General features: G+C 49.8%; 1 protein-coding gene and 1 long non-coding RNA gene across 3 annotated transcripts in view; one reads left to right on the forward strand and one right to left on the reverse strand.

The window, feature by feature from the left end:
• Positions 1-472: 472 nt before the first annotated feature.
• ELFN1 (extracellular leucine rich repeat and fibronectin type III domain containing 1) overlaps positions 473-21,822 on the reverse strand; it is a 37,172-nt gene continuing 15,822 nt past the window's right edge. The window contains exons 2-3 of one of the 2 annotated variants that reach the window (XM_065732903.1): positions 9,536-9,673; positions 473-3,400 (exon numbers count right to left, since the gene is read on the reverse strand). In XM_065732903.1, the coding sequence (XP_065588975.1) occupies positions 569-2,959 (2,391 nt within the window). In that variant the 5' untranslated portion in view covers positions 2,960-3,400; positions 9,536-9,673 and the 3' untranslated portion in view covers positions 473-568. The remainder of the gene's footprint in view (positions 3,401-9,535; positions 9,674-21,822) is intronic. The other variant, XM_065732904.1, reaches the window with a different exon arrangement.
• LOC136046373 (uncharacterized) lies at positions 6,163-16,723 on the forward strand. The gene is made up of 5 exons (XR_010621976.1): positions 6,163-6,485; positions 9,074-9,220; positions 10,438-10,530; positions 15,954-16,054; positions 16,592-16,723. It is a non-coding gene; the product is annotated as an uncharacterized LOC136046373 (long non-coding RNA).

Genomic DNA, 21,822 nt, shown 5'->3' on the forward strand with positions numbered 1-21,822 from the left:
CTGGAAGACTCCGTTTGCAAAAACAGCCCGAAGGACAGATCTCCTTCTGGTCTCTTTTTGGTTTTCGATGCTGTTTTTGTTGTTGGTGGTTTTTGGAAGGGAAGGAAGAAAGAACACAAACTGTTCACAAAGAATCCACAAAATCACGGAAGTAGGGACTCATGCAATGCAGTACTGGGAAACTCCAGACTTCAGCTCTCTGCCCGCTCCTTCTCTTTCTTTTCATATTTGATTTTTTTTCTTTTTTTTTTCTTTTTTTTTCTAAAAAAAAAATCAGAATGAAACAAAACTTTTTTTTTTTTTCACTCCACAGTTCGTTTTGTAAAGTTTGTGTTCAGATTTGGTGTGGCACCTCACCAATGTGAGGGCATTTCAATATCTCATTTTATATATTATATAGAATATTTATAGATTTTTCATAATTTTTTCTCCCTTTTATTTTTATTGTTTTATTATCATTACTTTTTTGTTTGTTTGTTTGTTTCAAAGACAGTCTGAAAAAAAAAAATAGCTGCTGTGGATTTCTTTTGGTCCAGTTACTTTGTTAAGTCACAAGTTGTGTGAGGACTCAGGACTTTTGCTGGGCCGAGACACCCTTCCAGTAGTCTAAGATGTCGTGAAGATCCTCGTCTTTGGCAAACTGGACCTTTTTGCGCAGGGCATGGCCGGCTGCCATGTATTCCTCCTCGTCTTTGTGCCGCTTGCGGTTGAGTTTGAAGCGCTCCCAGATGCTGTGCGATGGTTTGCAGGTGTACTCTGGGCTGGAGGTGTAGCTCAGGTTGTGGTATTGCGGCGAGAGCTGGGAGTAGGCCAGGTCTCTGGGACGAGGCCGGGTCAGAGGCTCCAGGATGGAAGGCTTTCTCCCCGCCATGCTGTCGTGCTGCTCCCCTTGGTGCGAGCCAGGGTATGAGTGCCGGTGTTCGCTGTACTGCCGGATCTTCTCTGCCTCTGCCCGCAGGATGGCCGCGGCCGGTGTCACAGTGAGGATGGTGTCGGTGGTGGGGGACGTCTTCTCGATGTATTTGGCTTCTGATTTGTGGCCCGATCCCTCGGAGCGGTAGGACCTGGGGCTCCGTATGGAGCCACTGGAAGAAGTGCTGGAGCGTTTGGGGGCTGCCTCCATGCTGTGGTGTCGCTGGAGGGGGTGGTTGTAGCTTTCCTTGTAGACAGGGGAGAGGAATCCATGCTTGCTGGGGATCTGCTCTGATAAGAGCACCAGCTGAGGCTCCACCGTGGAGACTGCCCCCGATTTCACCCCTTGGAAGGAGGTGGACTCAGATTTCAAGGCATCGATGCAGTTGTTGATGATCTGGTTCACCTTGTCCACCTCCTTGGCAATGGTGGAGATCTCAGCCACAGAGCTCTGAGTGTCCGGTGCCAGGGACAGCTCGCAGTCTCTCCTCTCAGGCTGCTCTCCCGTCCTCACCTCCATGTAGTTGCCCTTGGTGGCCTTGGGGGTCTCACTGCTGTCAATGAGCTTGTACTGCTCGACCTCACCAGCAGAAGGCAGGTAGGGGATGCGGGTCAAGGTCTCCCCGCCCAGCATCTGTCCCTGGGACAGCTGGGTGATGCTGGTGGTCTCCATTTCTGGCCCATACTTCAGCTCAATGATGGTCTTCTTCATGCCGCTGGCAGCCTTTTTGTGCTTCTCCTCCTGCTGGCGCCTCTTTCGGAGACAGTAATAGACGACGCCTAGGACGATCACCATGCCGAAGAGACAGCCCAGGATTGTCATGATGTAATGAGTGGCAGTGGAAGGAGTGGGCACCGGCTCCTTGCGGTTGGGTCTGGTGGGCGTGATGGTGACACAGGTGTGGTTGTACTTGGAGTACTGGTGGACAGAGACCACACAGTAGGTGTAATCTCTTTGTGCTACTAGGTTGCTCACGGTGATGTTCTCCTCCTTCTTCCTGAGCTTGGTGATCATGGAGGAGAAGCCGTTTTCAAACTGGGAGAGGATATACATCTTGCTGAAGGGGTAGGGGATCTGCACGGTGAGGATGGCTGAGTTGTGGTTGAGGTGCTTCACCTGGATGTTGGGCCGCACCTCTGTCTCGCCGATGGGCGTGAAGAGGGAGAACTGTGGAGTGGTGCCGTCACCAGAGGAGCACTCCTCCTCGGAGCACGGGATTTCAGAGGGCACTGTGGTCACTTGGTACCGGGGAGGGATAAAACGAGGGATCACAGTGTAGGAGCCACCGGTGCAAAGGGAAGAGAGCATGCTCAGGGCATTGCGGTAGCCAGTCCGGCCTTGCCCTAACAAGTAGTAGCCCGTGTAGTCTGGTGGGGAGTCGCACTGCATCCGGTCGTACGTGCGCGTCATGTTGGTGAAGGCCTCCAGCCATTGCAGGAAGCCAAGGAGCTCGCAGGAGCAGTAGAAGGGGTTGCTGTAGAGTTCACAGACAGAGAGCTTGTTTAAGCCCCTAAAAGTGTTGCTGTCAAGTCTCTGGATCCTGTTCATGGACAGGTCAATGTTCACTATGTTGGGACACTCCCAGAAGGCATTGGGGGTGACGGACTCGATGAGGTTGGCCTGGAGATAGAGGTACTCCAGCTTCCCCAGGCCCCGGAGGATGCCCTCGGTGAGGTTCCTCAGGCGGTTGTAACCCAGCTGCAGCACCTGGAGGTTGAACTGTCCTGAAAAGGCACCGTCCTCGATGTAGGAGATCTCGTTCTTCGTCAGGTTGAGGTATGTCAGGTTGCCGAAGCGGCTGAGCGAGGCGTACTGCACGCTCTTGATCTTGTTGTCATTCAGCCGCAAGTCCACAATGGTGCTGTTGATTTGCTGGGGGATGGACTCGTAGGGGGGCTGGTTTTGGCTGCAGATGGCCAGCCAGACAAAACCCTTGTCCCCCTCGATGAGCCAGCAGTCTGCCCGCACCCCAACGGTGTGCAGGAGAGAGACGGCTGCCACGCACACGCAGAAGGCTGACGTCGCAGCCCACCGGCGACCTGCCATCTGGAAGGGCAGCGTGGAGAAGGGGTTCCTGGTCTGCTGGAAGTGGGGGGAGAGGCAGGGGCCGGGAAGACGTGGGTTAGAGGTCCTTTGGCAGCTTCGTTCTTCTCTCTCTTCTCCTCATGGCTTGGAGCTGCAGGGGGATGTGTCCGTGGTGAACGTGGACCTCGGTGCCTAAGGGGCTCGGCAGCCACCGGCCAGGGGCTGCTTTCAAGGCCTGGGTGGCTGAGGCTGGTCCTGCATCACCAGGTCTCTGGCATCTCAGGGAGGGAGTCATGAATTTGGATGCCCGTGCTGAGGAGTATCTTTGGCTTAGAGACAAGCCTTCCTCTCACTTTTTATAGTACATCTCCTTGTTTTCTTTCTGCTGCCCATCATGACGCTGGTCCCCATTTCCATGTGCCTCTGTGGGGCTGGCTGACCTAGCGTGGTTCCTCAGTTCACCTGCTCAAAACAAAACAAAACACAAGCTAAACACAAAGGACAGACAATTTGTGTGTAGCTATGTCAGAGGTGCACCCAACTACCCTCTTAATGTAAGTTACTTGCCTACTAAATCTGGCTACCAGCGTGTCAGGGACCTCTGTCTAATTTGGACACAGCCAACACTGCTTGGCATCACTAAGACAGGTGGCCATCAACTGCAGACATTGTCCTCCTTTGTGCACATTGTCCAGCGTTACATTTTAGGCAGGGGAGAGAACAACATGCATCCAGGGCAACATTCGTCTGACCTATTTAAGTGTCTACCTTCAGAGGAGAGGAGTGGTGCCCCAGAAGTGTCTGTTCCTCTCTGCTGAGAGCAGATGAAGTCTAGACAACTCACTCTGATGTAGATTTGATGCTGCAATGTTTTGCTGAGGGGAATCCTGACTGTCTCGCATGCTGGTGTGTACAGCAGCAGTGCCCACAGAGGGGGATGCTGATTGAGGACACCATGTCTTCCTGACTGCATTGCTATGTAGCATCTAGTATCCTAGTCCAGCATCAAGGACCTGTCCCTGTTTCTGGGAACTTGAACAGTAGTTTCAGGACACTGGTTAACTACAAGACACACTAACTTGATTGATCATCATCCACTTCCCTTGTCCGTTGATGGGGTTTACTGCCTGTCTTTGGGACCTATCTCTCCCTCCTGAGTAAAATGATGCAGAGATGTGGAGGACCCTCAAACTTTCAGAGTATAATGTGAGTATTTGCAGAAGAGACAAGACTTTCCCTCCCCAGACAGAAACAGCCACTGGAAAAACAGGAAGAATCTTCACTGGACACGCACCAATGAGGAAAGAAGGCAATGAGGCCAGCGGCTTCACTTACCAATGAAAAACTCATTCCAGGCTCACATTTTCCATTGGATTATTCCTACTTTTTATTTTTTGTTTCACTAAATGTTAATACCCATTAGAAACATGGTAGCATGATTGAGCTTCCATTACGTGATTAACAAGACCAGCTCTCACATCAGCTCTTGCATCAGTTTCAAATCCTTGGAGCCAGCAAGGAAGGGAAGAAGGGCTGTACCCCACTGATGGGGAGACGTGGACTGCAGTGCTGGGCTGAGAGCCTTCTGCCATCACATCGTTCCCAGAACTGGGCAACTCAGTTAATCTCTTTGCTCTCCAGTCTCCTCTTCAGTACCATGAGATAGGGATGATGCATCACAAGGCTTCAGGAGACTGAATGAGAGTGCCCCAACCTCCTCTTGCTGGAGTGGAAGTCCCAACAGATGAATTGCTCCCTCCAGCTGGGAGCAGAGCTCTGGGTGTTCCCACTGTTCTCTGCCACGGGGTCCAGCCTGGTCTCCAGCTCCTCTGATTGCTTCCCATGAGGTAAATGTTGCCTATAGAGATGCTGAAGAAGGGCAGAGATGGGTAGTCCGGGCCTACCGGAGCCATCAGAAATGGGTTGTCCCAGTTGTCCCCTTGAGGATAGTGCTTTCTTGACATCTTGGCATATTCTCTTCAGGTTGCACTCACTCTGCCCCTTCTAACTCCCATTTTGACCAGCTGTCTTTCCAAGCTGGTCTTCAGAACTGCTCTGCAAAGCCAAACCAGCCTTTTCCATGCCGTGTCTCTGGGGAAGCTACAGCCTGCAGCCCATCGGAAGGCATGAGCTAATGGAGCAGGACCATCCTGTGATCAAAGAGCAGAGACAAGACCTTGCATGGACCTTGCCAGGCAGGCCCTCATAGCCTTCTCGTCATCCATGTGCCTCTTTCAACTAATTGGAGGTGTCTGGGATGAGGAAGAGTGACCGTGACTCAAACACATTCAATAAGGCTCCCGCTGTGTGTTTTCTCTTCTTTCTTGTATGCTGCCTATCAGATGAGTCCTTTCCAACAACAGAAAGGCAGAAAGACATTTTACCAGCAACCCGAGTTTAATTTCAGCTTATTAAAGCAAGCAATTTGCTGGTTTATTTGCTTTGCAAAGTGTGAATAAAATGACGGCATTAAGGAGATGTAAGAGGGGCTAATCTCCCTTTTTATTAGATTGCCAGGACATGACTGCGGAGTGGAGAAGTGGTCTTTGTTGTGTTGCACAGAGAAGATAATTGTTCATCTTGTTGGTTTCTGAAGCAACTCCTTCCCAGCATCACTTCAACGTGGGTGTGTGTGGGTGTGCACCTGCGTGTGCACAACGTCAGCCAGAGGTGAGCATCCCACGAAGCAGGATGGGAGTGGGGGTTCCCAGCTCACATCTCCCTAAGAGCAGGGGGAGGGGGAGAGGCCCCCACAGACTAGAAGTCACTAAGAAAAGCTGAGGTTTTAGGCCCTCCTGCCTGCTCCATTTGTCTTTGCCCAGCTGTTCTGGCATTATTCTCCTGGCAACCCAAGACACACCACTTCTCCCAGTCCTCAGACCCTCCATGAAGCTGCCTGGGAAGAGCTGGGGAGAAACTCAGGACTTCAAAGTGAAAAAACAACAGGAAAGTGGAGATATGGGGGGGTTCATCTTCACTGATTATGAAGGAAGGAAAGGAAAGGAACGAAGCTGGTATGGAACAACAGGAGTAGCTTTGAAACGATTATTATATACGAGAGAGATGCTGTATCCTGGCCCCATGCTGACACTGACCGCAGTACATACCCACTGGGATGCCCTCCAGCACATATTCAAGAGTCACCTGTGCACTGCAGATGCTGTTGTGCTTTTCCTTTTGCTTCCACAGGGCAGCATGGTTGCCCTGGGCTGCTGAGACGACGTCAGGCTTACATGGCCTGCAGAGGCCAGCACGAGGGCAATGAGAATTTCATCGCTCCTGGCTGCTCCTACACATCTCCTCTGCTCTGTAGTTCCCCTATTGGAGCCCAGATCCATGCTTTGCATTGCTGACCCCCAACTCTGCCCCGTGATGCTCTTCTGCAGTTCCCTCCCATGTTTCTCCAACTCAGCAGCATGATTTTGTGATGTCTGTGAAGCTGCAGCCTGCGCAGGATGAATAGCAGCGACCTGATCCTGGCTGCAAACACACAGCAAAGGAAGGAAAAAGCAAATCTGCAATTCCAAAAACCAGTGCAGGCTGGCTGGTAAGTTTTTGCTTCCATCTCCCAACTAATGGCATCTCAGTAAATTAAACCAGAGCAGCAGCTGCAAGAAAGGAAACAAAGCAGCTGTGGGGGCTGGGTTGAGGGAATGCGAGCTGGGCAGCACATATAATGCCTCCCTGGCACTCAATTCCTATTTTTGTTATTCTACTGAATGAGTTATTTCAAATTGTGGATTCGATTTACTGAGAGAAGGCAAAGAGCCAGATTAACATGCGTGCGTGTGCGTGCGTGTGCACACATACACACCACCGTGCTCCCCTCCTTGGCAACTCTGCGTGTCCATAACTTCATTCTCCCCAGCTGCTCCATCTCCATCTGGCCACGTTTCAGCGCCTCTTAGATCTTCCTTCACAGTCGCTCAGGTCATTTTCTCAGTAAATGAAGGAGCCCCGCTACAAAGAGAGACATAGCGAAATGGGAGCGATACATTACAAACGATAAATGTTTAATCACCCAAAGAGGTGGGGAGGGAAAATTTGGCTAACAGGCACCAAACGTTAAAATGAACCTTGGCTCTTCATTATGCATAAAATAATCCAAGGAGACAGCTCTAGGATGGCGGAGAAAACATTTATTAGTGATGAAGGCTCCCCTGAATGGCTTGACGTCCATTCTGTGTGCGTCAGGTGCGCAGGCTTCCAGGCAGGTTGCTCTGCTCATTCGTATTCCTGGTGTTTGCTACATGCCTCCTGCCAGGCAGTAGTGGTTAGCATCACCATGCTGAATAATAAAGATGTCCAGGCCTGTAAAACCCAAGTTCATCCTCCATCCAGAGGCCCCGGGACTAATATTGTCTCCACAGATAGGGTTTAGGCAGCACATTGTGCATCCCAACCTTATTCCCAGACACCTCGCAGAGTTAGATAATAGAGCTCTCCAGTCAATTGTACTCTTTTCTGCTAGTATTTATTATTTAAGAAAAATAGACAAGGGAGAAGAGAGAGATTTTTTTTTTCCACTGGGGTTTGAAGAAAGATGAAGACGGAATAATGAAAAGAGGAAAAGGGGGCTGAGAAAGAGGTGCCCAGCATTTACTGAGACCTGGCAAGGACACAGACTAGACAGCAGATAGCCAGGTGGGAAGGATGGGGAAGGGACTGCTTTTGGGGATAGGTTGGGGGGAAACAAAAGAAATCCCATACTTTGTGTCTCTACAGGGAGGGAAACCCCTCTGCTGGGTCACCCCCAGCTCCTGCTATGACCTGCTATGGGAACAGCCCCTGCTGCTGCCTGGCATGGGCTTCCACGGGAGACAGCTGACTCTGCAGCTCATGGTGTGGGGAGCTCGTCAGCAAAATGGGTTTCTGGCAAAAAAAAAAAAAGCACTTTCCGCTCAGTTAGACCTTTGGCTGAAATGAAGTGATCCTTCTTGGAAGTCTTCCTTTGCGATACTTGATTTCGGGCCAGTTCAGCTGCAGAGTGGGCACTGTGTGTCTGACGGGTGCCATAGTTCAAAGCTATTGTGCCTCCACCCCTGCACTGGTTGCACTAAGGCCACCACTGCTGTCTGGAAGTGGTCAAAACGAGCCCATTGCCATAAGGGATCCTCTTTTGTTCCATGGCAGAGCAAGTTCTGGGTTAAAGTGACAGTGTTTTCAAGATGGGGCAGATCTTAGGACTTCGGCAAAGATGGATAATCTGCTTTTCATTCAGCTGCAGTCCAAAGTCATTTGCATCCATCTCAGGCTGCTTAGCTTCCAGGGTCTATTGAGATGACAACCCTATCTCATACTGCTGTGGGCCACTGAGCAAAATTCTCTGCTGAGTTTAAGTAAATGCATAAATGATCTTCCTGGTGAACAACCTCTTAAGCCCAGCTGGTTACCTGTGCATTAAAGCAGGCTTCTGAAATATCAGGACGAAATGTCAGCCCCAGCCTGTGACAGTGTGGTTGATCCCTCAAAGAGCCAAGGAGAGCAATTAGAGGGGAAAAGTTAGAGGGAGGTGAAGAGGAGAAAGATTTTAGGGGATGGAGAGAACTGAGAGCTCTAATCGGGCAGAACAGTCGCAATAAGGAAAGCGTGTTTCTGTGGGAGCGTATTTACTTATTTCTCTCGAAATAATCATCCTGAATCATAGCTTTATTATGGGATAGGTGTGGTGACATTAAACTGGGGGAAAAATGGAGCACTGGTGTGGAAGGAGGACTCCCATTTCCTCCAGTAAATAGTGCTGAGGATCAAAGCATGCTTTTTCCCCTTGTACAAGGGTACAAGGGGGGAACCCTCCCCGTGCGGGGAAGCGATGCTGCTTGTGTCCCTCGGTGCAGGCAAGCAGAACCGTGCCTTGTCCCTGCTTTGTCATCCTCGCTCAGATCTTTGCTGCTGTGTGAAGGAGGGTTTTACTGCTTTCTTTTGTTAATTTATTTTTCCAGGAAGCTCGCCTAACCCTTTGTGTCCCAGGTGGGAACAGCCTCTTTGATAAGAGAATGGAGTCTGGTGGTGGACCCGTGAAAGGATTCGCTTGTTAAAATGACTTCCAGGGGTGCTTGCTCTGACTGTTGGTATTTTTTAGATTGTATTTCCAGAAGCACTCTTCCCTTTCTGTCCCTCTCTTCCTCTGTGAAGGGCCTCATGTCAAAACCATGGGTCTCTGGGCAATGCCCAGCTCAGCAGCAGCTTCCAGGCAGACAGTGCTGCTGAGTATTGACAGATGGACAAGAAAACATGCAGCACACACAGGACTTCATGCTGACAGCCTGCTGTAATCTCCTGGTAGGTACACAGAACCTCACCTTTCTATCTGTAGGTGTCTGTCTGAACACGGGAATTGCCACAGCTGTGCTGTAAGCAAACACCTCTGGCTGTCTGCTTTTGGAAGGGGGATTGTGCCCAGAGACAGCAATATCTGGCAAGACCTAGTGCCCTACAGGCCTAATTTTAGCTCCGTGCTGCAGGCTGGCTTCCTGTCATGGGCCAGGAGAAGGTTAATGATCATCTGGGCAGCTCTCCAAATCCAATGTAATGTTTATTCAGGATAACAGCATTGCAGAGCAGACCAAGCATCACCCCTTTCCATGCACATCTTACCCAGCATGGCCCTGCTTCTGCGCATGGAGCAGCTCAGGTTTGTCAGCTCTTGGAGGAGGGTCCCTCTTCTCCTTTCCCAGATCAAAATAGGTCCTGTGCAGCCCTGCCCATGTCCTCACCTCCTAAACCAAACAGATGCTGTGTTTCAAAAGAAAAATGGTATAACAGGTTGCAGATCTATAATGGTAGTGGGAACAGGCACTCAAACAACCCCCTGCTAAAACTTTACATGATGCTCCTCACCTGATCCCTTTGACCAGGATCAGGTTGGCAGACCACAAACACATCCTGGTCACCACTGCTCTGGAACAACTCGCGTCTCTGAGGCACCACTACCAGGTGCTTGTTTTGCACATGCTATAGATAGGATTATAGGTGAGAAGAGGCACTTAGGGGAGACAGGAATGTCTTAGAGGCCACATGGATAGCTCAGTTTGACGTGGCTAAAAGCAATTAAGTTCATATATAATGCTGCCAAGGGCAAAGGGCAAACCCTACTGATCAAAGTGCATTTCCTAAGTGCACAGCATGCCTTCATCTGGCACTCAAAACACAGATCCCTCTGCCACAAGTGCCTCATTTTGCTAGTTTCCAGGCAGGCAGAGCATTTAGCTTCACCCCACAGGTCCCCACAGTGCCTGGAGGAGATGGAGCCAAGTGATGTACATCCCAGTTTCGTGGGCCTAGATGTTCCACATGTGTGCACAGCTGGGTTTGGGGTCTGAGAAATTGCAGATAGATATTTGAGATGTGGAGGGACAGGAGATAGCAGCAGCTATACCTCTGACAGAGGGCAGAGCCCATGGGGTATGTTTATTTACCTCAGCTGTTGTTTATTCATCTCAGCTGCTGTTGAAGAGCTTAATTTCAGCCATGAACTTACAGCACTTCCCTCCCTACAGTGCAGCCCCTGCAGTTACTGTGCCATCCTTTTGACACAATGTGAGCAGACGTGCAATGGATGCAGTCCCAGGGACGCCCTATGCCAGCACACAGTGAGTATGCTGTTTGCTTGGGGCTGTACATGGGCTCCCCATGGGGCTCCACGAAGGGTTTGGGTATGAGCCACAAGACCTGGGGGCTTGGGATGTGCTGTGTTGGGGGAATACTTCTTTTCTAGCACCGAGTGCTTGCAGATGCGTGTGGCCAACAGCAGAGCCTTTGCTGCTTCCCTGGGGGTACAGAAAAGACTTGTACACATTGCCAAAAGTGTTTTCTGAGAGCTCTGAGGTTCTGGTACTGGCTTTACTGACAGCTGAAAAACAGTAGCACATGCAAGCTTCCCAGGCGTGCTCCAAGGAGCACCGTGAGAATACCAATTGAATAGGGTCTCTGGAGAGCACTGGGATGCACTTCCTACTACCTGAAACGCTCAGGAAGATGGTGGGGCATCCAGATGGCTGTATTCATGTGGAGCTGCTATTAATGTTTCATCTGATTGTGTTTACAACATGGTTAATGGGACTTCTAGGTTCCCCAACAGGTATCTTTATTATGTTAAATCTAAACAGAACAGCGATCCAGCTCTACTGGAGGGCTTGACTGGTGAAACTGGGTGTCAGCTGATCTGCCTCTGAAGTGTGCCCAGGCACTCATGGGAATGAGCGAAGCTCACTGCTATCTATAGAAGATGCTCAACCATAGGAAGGAAGGACCATTGGGTCTCCTGCGTGGTGTCAGCAGGCCTAGAACCCAACAAATGGCCTTACCCAAAAATGTGTGAGTAGCAGCAGAGAATCTTGGGGAAATGGGCTGTATGTACATGCTGGGCTCCAAAGAGATGCTGTTGTGGTTTGACCATGCTTAATGCCTAAGTGCTGTTGGAGGAGCAGCAGAAGGAGCTGTTGGTGCATTGGCATGGGTTTCTGGCATGTGAAAGCCCTTCCACAGCATCGTACCTGCTCCTCAACAGTATCTGTGGTCGCAGTCTATGCTCATTTGCACACATCTACAAAAGATGTGGTGAATGGAAAGGGAAACTTTGGAGAGTGCAAGACGATAGAAGCAGGGAGCTCTGCCAGGACTTGGATTGCCTGTCCTTTTCATAAACATTTCACGTGGAGGTTACCCAAGTTGAAAAAACAAGTGAACCCAGAACACCCACCCTCTCTGGAGGAATTGAGTTTATTGTTAATAATCTACTGCTAAAAGGGTAACATCTGTTTTGGACAAACTGTAATGAGATTTAAACCCCAGGTGGAGGGAGGACTTCACAGTAATAAATGACTTTCTGTATGTCTAAATAGTTTTAATTTTTTTTTTCTGGCAGAAATGGCTGCTTTTCACCTCAGGCTTCTTTTTGCCAGCTCTTTTTGTTTAATGATTGCTATTAATTTCCAGGGTGGCAGATGGATTCTAGCCTGGTGTAGTCTGAAATGAGGAAAAACAGCCCAGGAAGGTGTGAGCTTGCCATGAATGTGAGCATGGATCACATGTGTCTCGGTGGGATGCCATGTGTGTTTGCTTTCCAGGGGAACTATTGCTGCTTGGTAGCTGATCCCCAGCCCTAGGATCCTCAAGCACCTCTCCCTTTCCTTCTGATAGGAAAGGGAGTTGGCTGTCTTGGTCACTGCTGGTAGTGCTGCTGGTTTAGACCTTGGTACATCAAAGCTGCTGATTTCAGCAAGGCTTTGGGAGGAATTCAAACCAGCACTTAAGCACTTAAGTGCTTTGCTAAATTCAAGCTGAAGTGAGCTGGAGGGGGTAGCACACGATCCCCAAAACATGGAAAGGAGCTTGCTGCCTTGGCTGGGCGATGCCTGTGGCTGCTGCTGCCAGGGGATGGGGATTCCTCCTTGGGCATGAAATATAGGCTTTGGTGTTTTCCCCAGGTAGCTGTGATGTGAATGGTATGGGATGCTCCAAATGGGAAATCCTCTGGAAGTGGAGACAAGTAGCTGCCGTTAAATCCAGCAGCCATATTGTAAGCTCCTAATGCCCCTGAAGGCACTTTCTCAGTCTTTCTGACACCACCTCCTCAAGGAGAAGCCTGATGAAGAGCCAATCCCAATTAGAGCCTCAATGTGCTGGCAAGTCCTGCCCTCCCTCTCCCATGTTGGAGCATCCCCAGGCCAAGCCCGGGATCTGGGCATGCAGGGTGTGGCTGGAAGAGGACCACAAGAAGAAGCCAATGATGGAGCACCATGTGGTGGTGCTTCAGGATAGGAGGATGAGGGGAAGAAGGAGGGCTTCTACTGCCTGAGGTGAGCCCCAGTGATGGATGGAAGGGCGTAGAGATGGAAAGTGTAGCATCTCAGGTGATGCAGATAATCTCCCTTAATCTCCTGCTCAAAATAACCCAAAGTCAAGTAAAGGAGAGATTATATGGCCTAAGCCACTGTTATCACTAGGGTGTAACAGACTTAGGTTGCATCTGAAGGGCTGCCAAGGAGGAAGAGGAGTGCAGCAAATGCTGGCCTGCTGGCACTGCCTCAGTGGTGAGGGTGTGTGGGGAGGCCGGGGACCCTCCTGGGGTGGTCCAAGGAGAACTGAAGGCATTTCCTATCCTTTGGATACACCCAGGTTCAGCTGCTGTGCTGCTGCCAGCGAGGGCTGAGTTGCAGGGCCCTATCCATCAGCTCCTGGTGATGCCTGTGAGATAGCAGCACAGAGACAGCGTGAAGTGGCATTGCCCTGGGGAGGGAGCAGAGCGTGTTCATTTTAATGAGCTTGTCGGTGCCTAAAGGAGAGAGAAAGCGAGAGGGCCCAACCAGGTTTAATAAACTCCAGCATGCAGATTTAATCAGATGGATCATTGTTCCTTACACAGGGATGAATATATTAAAAAAGAAAAAAAAAAGATTCAAACTTTTCCCCTTTGTTTTTCATTTGTATTATGTGCTGTGGTGTGATAAAACATCCTGGGGCCAGCTTGCAAACTGATAAGTGGAGGAGAGGAAGGTGCTGATCCATGCGAGCAGGCGGGGTGAGGCTGGGCTTGCAGTGAGGGCTGCAGCAGCCTGAGCACTGTACCAACCCCCTGGGAAGATGTATGTGTGTGCTCTGTGCTGCCATGAGCACCTCTTCAGGCCTCCAGCCCTAAATTCCAGCAGTGCAGAGAGGTTGTGGCTTGAGGTATGAATGTTAGGAGATGCATGGCGCTAAAAGCTGTCCCCAGGCAAACAAATCTGTGCCACCCCATGCTCCTGTCCTTGCAAATGGTGGCCCTACTGTAAGTGTAGGGTTGTGTCAGTGCGTGCCTCGGGAGGGTGCAGCCCTGGCTTGTGAGTGTCTTGCCATGTGGGTGTGCATAAAGCCAGCTTAGGCCAAAGAGTATTTTGTGCTAAATCCTGGTCAGGCTACCTGGAGCTGTGACATTGCCTTCCTTTGGAAAGACTGCTCTGAAATGCAGCATTGTCCTGTCCATGAAAACATCACCTACAGCCACTTGGTGTTAAAAATCAACAGCTTGGCCTTGTGGCACACCCCCACGTTACTGCTTCATTACTTTATCCATTACTGGGCACGAACGCTAATAAATAATCCCGCTTTCATTCCTATTGTTATTTAAGTGGTCATTAATTGTGGTTTATATGCTGTCTTTGTGTATTTGTGTACGACAGCTTCTTCACGATCCCTTGATTAACTGTGATTGATTGCGTATTTTAAAATCAATTAAAAGTTTTGCTGCTGAAAAGTAGAGTCCTTAGCAGTACTGCTCCAAGACACTGCCATTGTAAGAGAGTTTCTGTAGTGCTGGCAGTGATCTTTTTTGGTCCAGATCTATGCAAACACACATGTAGGAGTGAGTGTGCAGACACTTGTGTTTTTTGAGTGAGTTCTGGACCACAGAGGGTGGGTTGGTTTTGTGGCCAGCCAGGTATCACCAGCTCCCTTCCCAAAGAGCTGAGTCTGGAGTCCCACAACCCCAAATTTCCTTGCTGCCATGAGAGCACCGTGCCTTAGCCAGCTCCTCTTTACCAGTTAGATAGATGCCAGTGCTCTCTGCTGAATGAGGCCACCAAGAGGGGTGTGCATCACTGCCATTTCAGCGTGTCTGTGCTTCGTGGGGCTGGATAACTGTGCAGGTATGTGTTTGTGGTGGAGAAACAATGCTGAGGTGATGGAGGATTAGGCGTGGCTGCTACCTGGGCATCAGGGCATGTGCTGGAGCATGGATTTATCCACCTCATAACACCAGAGCTGGTATTCTGTCAGTCCTCAGCTTGTCATACTGCTGCTGTGCTGAGAGATGTGTCCAGCACCAGAACAGGAAGAGGGGAGGTTAACACTGCTTTCTTCATGCTCTGTGCCTTCTCCTGTGAATCTCAATCCGGCATGCATACCAGGGTGCCCCTCCCCAGTGCTCTGACTTGGGGGTGGGGACACCATGTAGATATTGCACAGCTTCTTGGAGTCAGGAGGAAGCAATATCCCTGGGGTCCAGGGGGAAACAGGGCCCTATTTACTGATTTATTTATTGTTTTCTTCTTCCCCCTCTTCCCTTAGCATCCCAGCTGCAGCTGGGAGTGCCCATGAGGGGAAATCACCAATCTGGTTAACTGATGAGGGAAGTGCTCTGTGCAAGCCCTGGAATGGGATGGTTCTGTCGTATTAACTCTCCTGCTCACGTTGATGTTAATGAAATAAAGAAATATGATGGTTCCAGACTTTTAAACTTCTTATAGCTCGATTTGCATAATGGCCACTGCTACCCTGAGCAGGAACTGATCTGTCGAAAAATATTGTTCCAGCCCTCTATCATTCAGCTCAATGGAAGGTGCAGATTGGCCCACAGGGGCTGTTTTTTGCTGATGGAATGGAGTGCGCCTCGCGCCGAACATAAAAAGCTAAAATTAGGGCTCAATTCAATATTGTAAAAAAGAAATTGGTTAAAAGTTATAGATCAATAACTGTTAACGTGACTCTATTTTTCAGACGGGTCATGTTGAGTGCCGCTGGTGATGTGGGGGCTGGCTCCTTCCCACCTGCTGAAGGCATTCTGTGGTCCCTTCAGAGCTGCCTGTCGTGCCCCAGCTGTCCTGAGCAACCCTGTGAGCTCGCTGCGAGCTCTGGAGTTGGTCGTAAATGTTTGCTGCACTGTGAAAGGCCGGGCAGGGCTGCACCCAGCTCCAGGGCTCTTCTCCACCTTCCTGCACGACGCTTGGCATCGAGCAGTGAGTGATGCTGGCAGCATCCCTCTGAGATGGACCATGCCTCACACCTCAGTGCCCCAGATCCCCAGTCCTCAATGCCCTAGAGCAACTCTTCTTGATACCCCTGATCACTGCACCTCTGTGCCCTCTGTCTCTGCTCCTTCATTACCAGCATCTCTGCTCCTCCATGCCCTGCATCTCTGCTTCTCCTCATCCTGGCTCTCTTTTCCTTGATGATCTAGATCTCTGCTCTTTGATGCCCTAGATTTACTCTTATCAGTGCCCTAGATCTCTGCCTGCTGCAAAGACTGCTCCTCTCCCAGCAGACGATTCCTGCGCTACTTCTATCAATACGAGAACTCCTGGATGCTTTCACCCCTGGGTCTTGGTCTTGGTGTGTGTCCATCCTGTCTGCTGCAGCCAGGTAAGCATCTCTTCCTCCACTGTGTGTACTTAAACCACGGTGCCCACAAGAAAAGACTGTCTCTCAGCAGCATTGTGTGTTTGGAGTGCGCAGCCCCAGATAACAGGGATGGGGGGAGCAGGGAGCTGGCTGAGCATTGTTAGCCAGCACGGTGATGGTCCTTCTGCCCTCAGTCACCTTGGGCTTGCCTCTGACAGCTCATTACAGCTTGTCTTTGTTCACTTGCCTCTCCCTCTCTCTGTACTTGGAAATGCTGGAGAGCTTTCCTGACTGATATTATCAAAAAGGACGTTTTTATTTCCAAAATATACAGTGTAATTAGAACTGCAAAGGAAGAGGAGAGCAGCCAGTCCATAAAAACACCCGCTCTGCGACAGACTCTGCCCTGACCCTGTAGGAACTGGGAATAAAAGTCTCCTGGATTTTGAGGAGAACAGGACTGTTCCCCAAATAACAGGACCACCCCTCAGGTCCCAGCCAAAAAGGGTTCTTCCACCACATGGGAAGGGTTTGCTGTGGAAGTGCTCTCACTCACAGCTGAACATGTTTTGCTGAATTGGGACCTACTGGAAGCATGGATTCAACCAGCAATGCAGAGACCCTCACCTAACCCACTGCCATGCAAGTGTGCCTTCTGATGAAGTGACTGAAGACCCCACTGCCACACACAGCACTGTTAGCATATTTCCAGCTTCCCAGGGCCCTCTCCCACAGGCAGCTCATCCTACAGTGTCGGGGGGCAGTGCTGGCCATGGGCAGGGGCTGCCTCACGGAGACCCAGCTCCCGTCCTCTGCAGCTGCCCTGGGAAACAGCTGACTTCTTAAAAATTGATGGGGTTCATCTCCTGCCTGTGTGCACTTAAAGCATCAGCTCTGCCACTACCAGCAACGTCCACATTAATTACTATCATAACACAAGTACCTTTGTGTGCACTGCCTTGCCTGGGGAGTGTGTCCCAGCAGTGACCTCTGTTTTGCTCCCCTTGAGACCTTGCCCATGGCTGAGGTTTCCAGAGCTGCTGCATGCAAAGCAGCAAAGCTGGGATAACCCCAGAGGAGGAGAGGCAGCAGGACGGGTCTGCACACAGATCCTCTCTTGTCCAGGCTCAGTGGTTCACCTCCTCCCTGTATCCTATTGAGCAGCAGCACCTCCTGGGCTGAGGTTTCTCAATATCTTTCTGGTAGGGTTGGACAGCAGGAAAAATTAATTCCAGGAAAAGCAGTGATGCTTTGGCATAGGCTGCCCAGGGAGGTGGTAAACTCATTGTCCTGAAGGTGCTCCAGAGCTGTGGAAATGTGGCCCTGAGGGCTAGGGAGCATGGTGGGGTGTGTTGGGCTTGAAGATCTTAGAAGTCCTTTTTCTAAACCTAACGACCCTGTGAATTTCCATGTGCTGTAAATTAATTAAGTATTCACTTAATTAGTGGGAGTGGGAGACTTGATTCCATAGCTGGGTGGTGGAAGTGATGCACCAAGACTGTTTGGAGTCCCCACATTGAGTGCCCTCTCATCTGAGCCCCAGGATGCAGCTGTCAGCATTCTACCACTAAGTCCCTCTGAGAAGAAATTTACAGTTTCCAAAGGAAAAAAAAAGAAAAAAGAAATCTTGTCATGGAAAAAGGCCCAGCTCACTCAAACATAGCTGCTGGGGCTGGAGCCAGGCCATGCTGGTCTGCTTTTCAGTGCCCTGTGGACTGCAGAAAATTATGGATTTTTTTTTTTTTTTGGCATAAAATTATGATTATCCAGTGTTTAACACAAGCATGTCTTAGACCGTGAAATGACTTGCATGAGGGAGATAAAACACTGGAAATTAAAAGGAAGCAGGAGCCAGCAACTGAAAAGATCACTGGAAAAGCCCGTTCAGCATAGACCAAAGAGCTCCAACCCAGGTATTGTACGCCCTCATCAACACCTGACCAAGGGTGTCCTCTGAGTACATGAACCGACCAAAATGAGGATCTAGAGGAGACTGACAAGTGCAAGGGAACGCATCCAGAATACTTCATCACTGCCTTTTCCCATACACCTAAAAATCCCCAAAGGCCTGCAGGCAATTGGTAACAGTTCCTCAGAAAAAGGTGTAGGAATCATAGCGGATCATGAGCTGAACGTGAGTTATCAGTGCTGCAACAAGAGGTGGAGCACCCTGGGAGATGCGAGCAGCACTGTGGCCTACCCAGACTCACCACATCATCTCTCTTGCCTGTTCAGTGAGGTCTACGCTGGAGCAGATTCTGGTATTGGCAGCTCGTGTCAAAAGAGAGGCAGCACCGCTGCAGTCAGCGTGCAGGGAACAGCGAGAGTGATCAGAGGTCTACAAGACGTGACCTACAAAGAAAGATTGAAAGAACTGGGTTATTTAGCCTAAAAGAGGTGATGGGAGAAGAGATGTGATAACAGTCTTCAAGTGCTTAAAAGGCTGCTGCCAAGGGGAAGAGAATAATCTGTTCTTTATGTCCATGGTGGACAGGACAAGAAATAATCGGCTTAAATTACAGCAAGAGAAATCAGGTTAGACACCGGGACAAAACCAGTGAGGCTGAAGCTGGGCAGAGAATGACAGATGTGCTCTTGGAGGCAGAGGGGTTCTGTTGGGTTGGGATCGCCATGGGCAGAGGCCGGTGTGCTTCCACGACCCTGCAGTGCCTTGGGCACGAGGTTTGGTGTTGCTGCGTTTCCCAAAGCAAGGTCACACCGCAGCAATCGCAGCTGCTGGGAGGATGGATCCTGGCCACTTTGTCTTGTGAGAACTTCCAAGACAGCAAAACATGATTTTGTGGCAAATTGGGGGCACGAGTCAACATTTTCGGTTATTTTTCTTGAATTTTTTTCAGTGAAAAAATACTTGAAAATGGATTCTTTTTTCTCCCATCTATTTCAGCTGTGCTACTGCAACACAAACAGAGCAGAGTGCCCCAGCCAGGCCCCAGGGGCAAGCCTAAATGACACAGTCCAAACGAAACCTGCTTGATAACGTCCTTGCTCAAGACATCAGTGAACTCAATCTCTTCCCTTCCAAACAATTAGATGGAGTTGAAACACTGTTTTTCTGAGTGAGAAGACTGCCCTGAGATGTTTTTCAGCTGGCTCAGAGGGTTCTTGCTTCCAGAGAGGCAAAAAGGAAAGGAAAGGCACGCACACATCCAAGAGCAGCACTGCTCCCACTGGCAGCACGGTGCTGCTGAGTGCGCACCGTTGGCCAAAGGTTGAGAGATGCTGTGTTCTCAGGAGAGATGATTATTACCAATGGATTCCAAGAGCAATCCTTTATTTTAAAAACCTGCCTCCTAATTCATTTTATATTTACCCATAAAATGTTGGCCAAGGTTTCTGAGAGCTGCGGTCTCTTGGAAAGGCCAAGTTTCCAGCAGAGCTGACTCAGCAGAAGCTCTCCTGATTGAAATGGTGCCCATGTGAGTTCATACCACCCCCGGGCAGGGATGAAAACAGAGGAGCTGGGTTCTCCCCAGCTTTGTTTTCTGCCAGGAACAAAGCTTGCCCCCGTGGGGCTGGGAAGAGGGCTGGCAAAGTGCAGAATTCTCCCTGCTTGTTTCCCCAATGCTGCGCATCCTGACTTTTGTTCACTTGCAGTTTAGTACATCTGAGATGAGAATCAAAAGAAAGAAGAAAAAGGAAGAAATAACAAACAAACAACAACAAAAAAAGAAATCCCTGTAAGTAATTAGTTTTCAGCCTTTCTACCCAGCATCAAGGAGGGATGCAGAAAATACCCAGCTTATTAAAACATCCCCCTGCTTCCACTCAGGATGCTCTGGGACAGGCGTGCCTTGCCTGGGGACGGGCATCCCAGCTCCCCCCCACAGCACAATGGGAGCACACTGGGACTTGGACTAATTCTAATGTAGCCCCTCGTGCCAAGCCTTTTTCTGCCCTCCTTTTCCCATGTTGCTGATTGCCCTAGTTGTTCCCCTGGCTCCTGGGCACAATGGTAATGCCTCCCCTGTCTGTATTTGTGGGGCAGTGGTGTCCCAAGCAGCTCTGCAGTCTCCTCTGCAGAGCCTGGCCTTCATCCTCATGTTGTTGCGGACCCTTCTCATCCAAGGGCTGGGAAGAGAAGAATGTGATACTGCAGACTGCAGTGGGGTCCTATCCCAGGTGGACCAATCTTCCTTAGCTTTGAGGAAAAATTTATGTTAGGATGAAGGGAAAATCAGAAGAGTGCTGAAAGTTGGACATCTCCTACCTTGGAGAGGAGCTGCTTCTGATATCTCTTACAAAGCATTTGAGTGGTGGCCAGGCTATGAAATACAGCCAAGGCTTTTTGAATTGACAGCTCATTCCACACACAAGCAAAGCCCAAAAGACAGTCCAGAGCTGCATAACAACAGTGGGCTAATAGATAAGTACATAACGAAAACCTAATGAGAACACCAGTATCTCCTAAGTTCAGCTTCATTCTGAAAGCCAAGAATATGGAATTGAGTCCATTTGTGTCCAGTGGCCATAATGAACATGCCACAGGAGATGCCCAGAAGGAGTAATACCATAAGCTGGCAAAGTCACAGCTGCATTCATCTGCTCAAACAAGAGCTGGTCATCCATAATCTGGCAGTATCAAAGACCAGTACGTCAGCTCCAGTGTTATTTCCACCTTCAAGTATGGGTGGGAGCACTCAAAATCTGACAGCAGCCCCAACCGATGTGTCACTACTGGAAGGCCATCCAGGGGCATGAAGCAGAGTTAATTTATTAAAGTTAATGCTGAGGATCATCAGGGGATTCAAACCTCTACCACCACCTAGTCCTCTGGAGAAGGCTGTGAGTATGTGTCTGGGATATACATCAGTAATGACCCATTGCAGTTGGAATCTTCAGCCCCAAACCTGCATTTTGGGCACCTGACTCCAGGAATGGTTGGCACTGATCTGGGACATCCAGCATCCCTGCCATGGGGACTGAAAACTGAGTGCAGGATGTTGGCTGTGGGGTCAGGAGCAAGAAGTCCCCAGTGAGGACTTTCTCCCCAGGTTGTTTGCAGGGGAATTGGGGTGACTGGAAGCCTGCAGGCCTCCGAGCATTGCACGGTGTTATTCATGTAGCAGCTAATGGAGCTTACTCAATCCATAAAGATTTTAAGTCAGGAGTTTGATGTTAATTATGGACCAAAACATTTAATAGCCCGTTACACTTCCACGAGGCATTTTTTTAATTAAAAAATGATATATTGCAGAAAAGGGAAAGAAAAAAAAAAAAAGGAATAATTGAAGATTGTTTTATTCTGGAATGACCCAAGGCAGGGAAGGCAATGGGGAGCTGGCATGTCAGGAAACGTGATGGTAATGGCATGGACCTGGCAGCAAGGGAAGAGTGGAGGGAGGTGGGAGCAGCTGAACCTCCAGGGGAAGGGAGAAGGAGCCCTGGGGCAGGTGGATGGGAGATCATCTCAGGGGTCTGGGCATCAGGCTGCCCTGCCCGACCTCTTGAGTCATTTGCTTGTACTGCAGAAGACCTTGGTTCAAACCCTTCTTTCTGCATCTCTACCAGCTGTCTCTCAGGATAAATAGCTAAACCCCTAGGGTGGATATTAGCCTGGAATATGTCAGGGTTGGAGAAAATCTGACGTCTCACTCTGACGCTACTCCATTTTTCATTCAACATTTAAAGATGAGTTGGAGCAGGTGCTGGCTTTGGATGCATTCAGTTGGGCTGTGCAAAGTGGAGGGGCTCCAGCAGAGCAAGCCAGCACTTCCCATGCCCACTCTGCTCCAAACAGTGTCCACTGGCTGACAGTGAGCCGAGGAGGG

The sequence above is a fragment of the Cyrtonyx montezumae genome, unplaced genomic scaffold (genome assembly GCF_038088225.1).
Source record: "Cyrtonyx montezumae isolate F1298 unplaced genomic scaffold, pur_monq_1.0 scaffold_16, whole genome shotgun sequence".
In the NCBI taxonomy this organism is placed as follows: domain Eukaryota; kingdom Metazoa; phylum Chordata; class Aves; order Galliformes; family Odontophoridae; genus Cyrtonyx; species Cyrtonyx montezumae.